Source organism: Arachis ipaensis, chromosome B07 (assembly GCF_000816755.2).
Source record: "Arachis ipaensis cultivar K30076 chromosome B07, Araip1.1, whole genome shotgun sequence".
Classification (NCBI taxonomy): domain Eukaryota; kingdom Viridiplantae; phylum Streptophyta; class Magnoliopsida; order Fabales; family Fabaceae; genus Arachis; species Arachis ipaensis.
This window is the reverse complement of record NC_029791.2, coordinates 88,020,609-88,027,507: the sequence shown is the minus strand read 5'-3', so window position 1 is coordinate 88,027,507 and position 6,899 is coordinate 88,020,609. Positions and strand designations below refer to the sequence as shown.

General features: G+C 35.7%; 2 protein-coding genes across 11 annotated transcripts in view; one reads left to right on the top strand and one right to left on the bottom strand.

Moving 5' to 3' along the window:
• LOC107609496 (uncharacterized protein SYNPCC7002_A1590) overlaps nt 1-2,561 on the bottom strand; it is a 28,688-nt gene extending 26,127 nt beyond the window's left edge. For 2 of the 10 annotated variants that reach the window (XR_002350106.1, XR_002350105.1), the window contains exons 1-3: nt 2,245-2,560; nt 1,925-2,115; nt 1,689-1,734 (exon numbers count right to left, since the gene is read on the bottom strand). Coding sequence is in view for 5 of the 10 variants with exons in the window: in XM_021105994.1 (XP_020961653.1) it covers nt 114-163; nt 1,689-1,734; nt 1,925-2,115; nt 2,245-2,434 (477 nt within the window). In the remaining 5 variants the exon portion in view is untranslated. Of the gene's footprint in view, nt 1-113; nt 164-1,688; nt 1,735-1,829; nt 2,116-2,244 lie in introns of those variants that run through there. The other 8 variants (XM_021105992.1, XM_021105993.1, XM_021105995.1 and 5 more) reach the window with 6 other exon arrangements.
• On the top strand, nt 4,288-4,887 carry LOC110264675. Its single transcript, XM_021106755.1, has 2 exons — nt 4,288-4,617; nt 4,692-4,887. Exons 1-2 carry the CDS (start codon nt 4,303-4,305, stop codon nt 4,821-4,823), a joined length of 447 nt encoding a protein of 148 aa, XP_020962414.1. The 5' UTR covers nt 4,288-4,302; the 3' UTR covers nt 4,824-4,887.

Sequence of the window (6,899 nt, the reverse complement as noted above, 5' to 3'; positions counted from 1 at the left end):
CTGCCCGTTTGCCACCCTTAGTGGCCAAAATGTGCTTTGTTGGGCTGCTTGAGAGAACATGGTAGGGAATATTCGAGTGATCTAAAAGACACACGATTCTACAAAAAGGATCACAAAAAGAGAATGGATCCTTTTAGTACACAATGAGTTTTCTCGCTAGGCTCTGATATCATGTTAATCCAAAGAAAATAGGAGAAAGATCTCATTGTTTTCATGTCATCCAAAAAGAGGTATATATATAGAGATATCTATCAACTATTATCAAAAATGCTAAGTTACTAACTATCAACTACATGCATAAATGCTAAGCTGCTAACTATCAACCATCAACTACATCCTGACTAATAGTACTGAATATTTAAACCTTGATAACTCTATCAATTTGAAAAATAGTAAATAAATAAATAAAAAGAAAACAATAATAATAACAACAACAACAACTAGCTGCTAGTGAATCCCAACAACAGTTCAATCAATAGCATTAAAGATGTATAAGTCCAACAACAATCATATCAATATAATACGGGCAATAAAAAGGCTGATAATACTATATAAGCACCCAAAATCAATGTCTCTGAACTCATAAACCTTTGAACAATAAATAAAAAATTTTGTGCTTTTAGAATATAAGAGAATATTTTTGTTCTAAATGCCCAAAAACAACCATAACAGACATAAAATTAACACTGCACGGATACATCCAAAATATTTCAAATTTCAAAGTTAATTAAATCATATTATCAATTGTATCATGAGCTGGCAAGGGTCACATTTACCTGTGATAATGATATTATTGTTTTAGTTAAAGATATTAATTTGTCAGTTTTCTTCAGTAAACAATGCATACTAAAATGATTTAGAAAAGAGGGATATTTTGCAACAACAGAAACTCGTTTGAGAGAACATACAGGAAGGGCTTGAACTGTACTCACATTTCAGACCATTCCTTCCCTTGCCTTAAAAGAAGTAAACTACTAACACAAATTTACCCTTAAAGTTCCAGGTCTAACATCAAGGCAATATCATCATATCCATGCTATATAACATATTTGTGCCTTATCACATCTGTATTTCATACTTCATATAACAAACTCTCCAGTTTAAAAGAAATGAAGCACATGATTGCTCATAGTATGGACGAGTTAGCATCGTTTCCTTAAGTGCCAACATATTAGAACTAACCCAAAGCCAGAATGGGCAAAAGTTGTAGTCATTTCAAAGTTAAAAGCTCAAGATAATGATTTTCTGAATGGTAGGGTCAATCAAGGTAACAATCACCTTATTCCAAACATCTCACCTACACTGAGACAAACGTAAAATGAACGAGTAAATAGATAAAAGTACACCTGAAAGAGTTTGGATTAATCAAAAAATACACACTAAGATTCATAATATCAAAGTATACCCCAAAGATTATTTTCAATGGACAAAAATACACGCCAAAGATTCGTAAATATCAAACCCTTACTAATAGTATAACACTTTTGTCTATTGAAAACAATCTCTGAGGTGTACTTTTGTATTTAGGAATATTTAGTGTGTACTTTTGTCCATCCCAAACTCCTTCATGTGTATTTTGTTCATTTGTTCAAACTAGAATTTTAAATTTACCCAAAAAATTATTAAAAAAATCAATAACTTTCTGGTTTCTACATAGATTGTAATATGCAGCAAACAGTAAAACTCACCATCAAACTTGTCATTCTGAGAAGCCACCATGGGCGAGCCCTCCAGCTGTCAACAATGGTAAAACCACAAATAAACATGCTACGAAATGCAGATTAAAAAGAGAAAAAGATCAAATTATTAAATAAAAATGGCAGCCCAACCTGACGCTTGGCCGATTCTACAACTTGAACCACCTGACCTTAAGGACACAGAGACAAGTAAAAGTAAAAATAGAAGAGGAAAAAGAGAACCACACCTTGCAGGACAAGAGCTTGATGCAACAACCATCAGGTTGTTCTTCCACCTTAACAAGCAAAACCGGAATAACCTCAAAGTTGAAGAACTTAAACCCGTAAACGTAACACCTGAAGGTGTTATCATTCACGCGTTCAATCCTCTCCGCGTCTAACACAGAATACTGACTAGCCGGCAACCGCATGTACTCAACTACAAGCACCCAAAAGAAAATGAGATAACTGAAACGTCAAAATCATGAATCCAACGAATTTACCCAAATTACAAGCATTATAAAGACAAAGTGAAAGAAAGGGTAACTATCAAACTCTCTAACATTACTTAGTGGACGTTCAAGTTGCCTAACGGAAATGGACTCCTTACGCCGAGCAACGAACCGGGCTTTCTCGGTGAGAGCTGCTGAAGCACGAAGGGAAAGGCGAGGGGACTGTAAAAAGCATTGGGTGCACAACGATGCAGCAGGGAACGAATACGGAACGGAAGGACCCAGCGAGGCGTTGCCCAGTGCCATCCCAAAGAGGTTGGTTTAAAAAAGGATAGCGCTAGTGACTGGGAAAGACCGGAAGATGTGGTCAGAAAGAGGGAACAAATACTTCGTTTAACAAAGGAAAGGAAAGAATTATCGGCTTTGATTTTTTTTTTTTTTTTAAGATAAACGGCGCAGAATTTATAGTTACTTTTTCTTTTTATTTCTTTTTTACTTGATGGAAAAGTCAAATTTCCGTAATTAATTTGGAAAAAGTTTGTGGAGTTAAGATACTTAACTATCGATTTAATATTTGAAACGGGCCTGCTACACATACAAGTAAAAACGATATACAAGTTTTACAAGTTGTCCCAACCCATAAAAAACACATGCGCAGTGATGAGCATTGAATGGAGCGTCATTTACACGCGCTTCACTCAAACGGTTACGCTTCGCGTAAACCGCCCCCTTAATGGCAAACTCTTCCACTTCTTCCACTTCTCAAAGCCATTCAGAGAAAAAGCAACCCTTCCATTTTCGAGCAACGTTCGAAACTCAAGATATACACCTCGTCGCTAACATTCGAAAACTCCATCAACACACCATAGAACTCTCGATCAAGAATCTCCAGAATCTCCAAAGCTATAATACTCAAGGTACGTTACATTACCATTGCTGTATATTTTCCATATTTCGAACTAGGTTTTACTGTTCTTCTACGTTGTTGTACGTTCTACTGTTCTTCTTGCTCTACGTCTCATTTTACAGTTTATAATGTTCTACTTGTTTTAGGTTTCACTGTTATTCTTGATTCTATGTTACACTGTTCTTCTTCGTTCTTCTAGGTGTTACTGTTCTTGTTCTTCCAGTTCTTCTGGTAACTGATTTTTGGGAGTATATTCCGTAGTTTGGTGGGTGTATATGAGGTAATATACATGGGTGTATATGGCACAAATTGTTGGGTGTATTTTTCTGAACTGATATACTGTAATAGCCAGCAGTTGCAACTGTTCTTATATTTGCTTGTCCATGGGTGTATATTGCTTGACCTTGTATATTGATGCATGTTTGAGTGATACCTGACTGATATATATGGGTGTATCTGAATCATATCTATGGGTGTATTTGACAGATATATATGGGTGTATCTAAATCATATATATGGGTGTATCTTACTGTTATCTATGGGTGTATCTAACTCATATATATGGGTGTATCTTACTGATAACTTTGGGTGTATTTTTCATTTCAAAGAAAATGACAGCAAGAAACCAACCTGGAAGAAATGTAAGAACAAATATATGTCTTACCTGAAATCAGTTTTATATAATAGAAACATATCTGACTATAATTTTGTTTCTGTTTACAGCAAACCAAAGACCTCAAGTGTGCAACACATCTCCTAAGTGATAAATTCAGAAACATGAGTGAGGAGAAGAAAACAATTGTGAGGGATTTGGGATTCGGTGGCTTGATGCACATCCCACCACTAAGGGTGCATCACCAAGTGTTAAGGGAGCTGGCTAACAACTTCAAATTGGGGGAGAACAGACTGAAAACCGGATACGGTTCTTTTAAAATAAACCCAAGAAAAATAGGTCATGCGCTTGGCATCAACGCAACAGATAACTCGCTAAAAATTATGGGTGTATATTAACTAACGCTTGGGTGTATTTTAGTTGATGCTTGGGTGTATTTGATTCGATATTCATACTTTGTTGTTTTTCCTTTTTGTAGGAGATCTATTTCCTCAGAAAGTTGATTATAAGAAACTTTCTGAGGATGACAAAGTAATTTTTAGAAGATTCCAGGGTAGGACCCTCAAAAGTCTTACAAATGAGATGATGGATATTAGCGTTGGTAACGAAGAGGATCGCCTAATGTTCAAGAGGATTTTCATCCTCTATATACAGATGGCGTTCCTTTTGCCAATGACAATAAACAAAATCTCACCTGTACACCTGGCCCCAATTTTTGAGATGGACAGCATAACGGAGCGAAACTGGGGAGGGCATGTTTTGACCTTTATCGTCAAGGGCATAACCGACTACAAGGAGAAAAAGAAGAAGGCAATTGATGGCTGCCTCTTTGCCTTGGTGATAATATACTTTCATCTTTCTAAAAATAAAGGCAAGAAGAGGGCTGAAAGACCACCAAAACCCTGGATTGCCAACTGGAGTAAGGAGCAGTTGGTCGAAAGAATGAATGCAGAAACAGAGGAAATTTTGGTAAGTTGAACATAATATGTTGGGTGTATATTTATTTATCTGAATGCTGCTAAATAAATTATCTGATATTTCAGGGGATTGTAAAGATGGCACAAACAAGAGAGAAAATGAAAAAAATAGAGAAAACAGAAAAAAACAACAAATCAAAAAAACAAAAAAAAAATGAAGGCAAGTTCAACATCGTCTTCGGAGGAAGAAACAACTGATAGTGACAGTTCTACCTCTGAGTCTGAGACTCAAGAAGACTCGGAGGATTCAGCAAGAAAACAACCCAGCAAAAAGGGAACAAAGTAAGTACCATAGTTGGGTGTATTTTCTTTCTCGGGTTGGGTGTATTTTGTTTATCAATTTGGTTGTATGTTGTTTATTAACTTGGGTGTATTTCGTTTGTTGTGTTGGGTGTATATTGTCCATTCAGTTAGTTGTATCTTGTGCATTCATCTGGGTGTATTTTATATCTTTACTATGTTCTAAATAGTGATTGTTTGCCTTCCAAAATGGATTCCAAAAAAAGGAAGAGTCAAGAGGATTCAGATTCTTATTCAGAATCCGAATCAACTGATGAGTAATGTTCTGAAATTATTACTCCTTTCTTTTGGCTTCATTATCAAGATTTTGTGTATTAACTGAAGTGTCTCTTATTAACTTATAGAAGCGAAGAATCATCACCGGTGGAGAAGCAAAGAAAAAAGAAAAAGAAACAAAGAACACCAAAAAAGTAAGCACTTCTTTGGACAATATTCTGTGATAAAATTAATTTTTTATTTCTGATTCATACTTATTTTTTCCACCCAGAACACAATCCAAAAAGAAAAAGGTTGTTGCTGAGCATTCATCTCCTGAAGAAGATCAATCCTATGATGGGTACAGTAATACGTAAGCTATATTACCGTCATCATCATAATTATTTTAGTTAACATCTTCTTTTATGAATGTAGTGAGAGATATGAAATATCAAGTGAAGATCTAGATGAATTGTTAAGAAAAAACGATGAAAATTCTGGTGCACAGAGGTATGTCTTGATGGGGTGTATATTTCAGATTTTACTGTGTTTTCTTTGCTAATAATTGTTTCTTGTTTCGCAGGGAAAATGAAGCTGACATGCGATCGACAAAAGGTCGCTATGTCTCTTCTGAAACGTAAGATGCTTTATTTAATAAAATCTTTTTATCATGATTTACGTGTATCATATTTTGTCTGAAATAACATGAAATCTGTTCAGAATACCGGATGTCAACTTGGGAAGTGATGATCCTTCCTCTCAAAGACACACAGAACAAAGTAGTGTAAACAGGCCTGCAGAGAGCACGTAATTTCTCTTTCAAAGAACCGTTACTTTCGTTCTTTTATTACCTTCTGCTTCTAATTCTGTATATATTTTTTTTAGAAAAAAAGCCCTTTATTATTTTATTCGAGAAAAAAAGGCAGGAAAAAAAAGCAAAAACTGCAAGTATGTAAGTTCTCAAAAAACAAAGTCTGTGTTCCTTTTGAATTGTTTGGGTGTATTTTAGGTTGAGTCTGGTTCAAGAGTCAGCTAGTGAGCCGGCTGATTCGAATATAATGGTTGTGAGGGAAGAGACAGCATCGGAAGCGCTTGAAATGTGAGTTTTTCAAGAATATTTCAACCTTATAACCTTATTATTTTCAAAGGCGTTGTTAACCTTTCATTTTTCTTCTTGTTTAGAGTTCCGATTCAAGTTTTCGTGCCAGTGTCCCAAACAACCACCGTGCCGGAATTTGAAGAAACACCTGAGACAGAATTTTATGCAACCCCTCTGCTACAAATTGAAGGAACTACAAAAACGTAAGAAATAGTATTGGGTGTATATTTGTTTCTAGTTTGGGTGTATATTTGGTTACAGTTCGGGTGTATATTTGTTTTGAATTTGGGTGTATATTTGCTTACAGTTTGCGTGTATATTGTTCCTGAATAGTTTTTTTTCGTCATGATTAATTTGATGTGCCGGGCAGTACTCCTGAACCCCCCCAACAACTTGAAGAAAGCACAGCCACACTTCCCCCAGCTCCATCTAAAAGGTAAGTTCATCAGAGTAAAATCAATGTATGGGTGTATATTGGGTTACAGTTTGGGTGTATATTGTTCCTGAATAATTTTTCTTATGTCATGATTAAATTTCTGTGCCATGCAGCACTCTTGAACCCCCACCCCAAAAAAAACTTGAAGAAAGCACACCCACGCTTCCGCCAGCTCCATCTAAAAGGTAAGTTCATCAGACTAAAATCAATCTTTGCTTATCATCCGTATATTCTGACTCTCACA

What these genes read in the sequence shown, in the direction of transcription:
- LOC110264675 (XM_021106755.1), top strand. Translation starts at nt 4,303, where the DNA reads ATGGCGTTCCTTTTGCCAATGACAATAAACAAAATCTCACCTGTACAC. An exon ending in CAGAAACAGAGGAAATTTTG is followed by an intron (nt 4,618 to 4,691) that starts GTAAGTTGAACA and finishes CTGATATTTCAG; the next exon opens with GGGATTGTAAAGATGGCACA.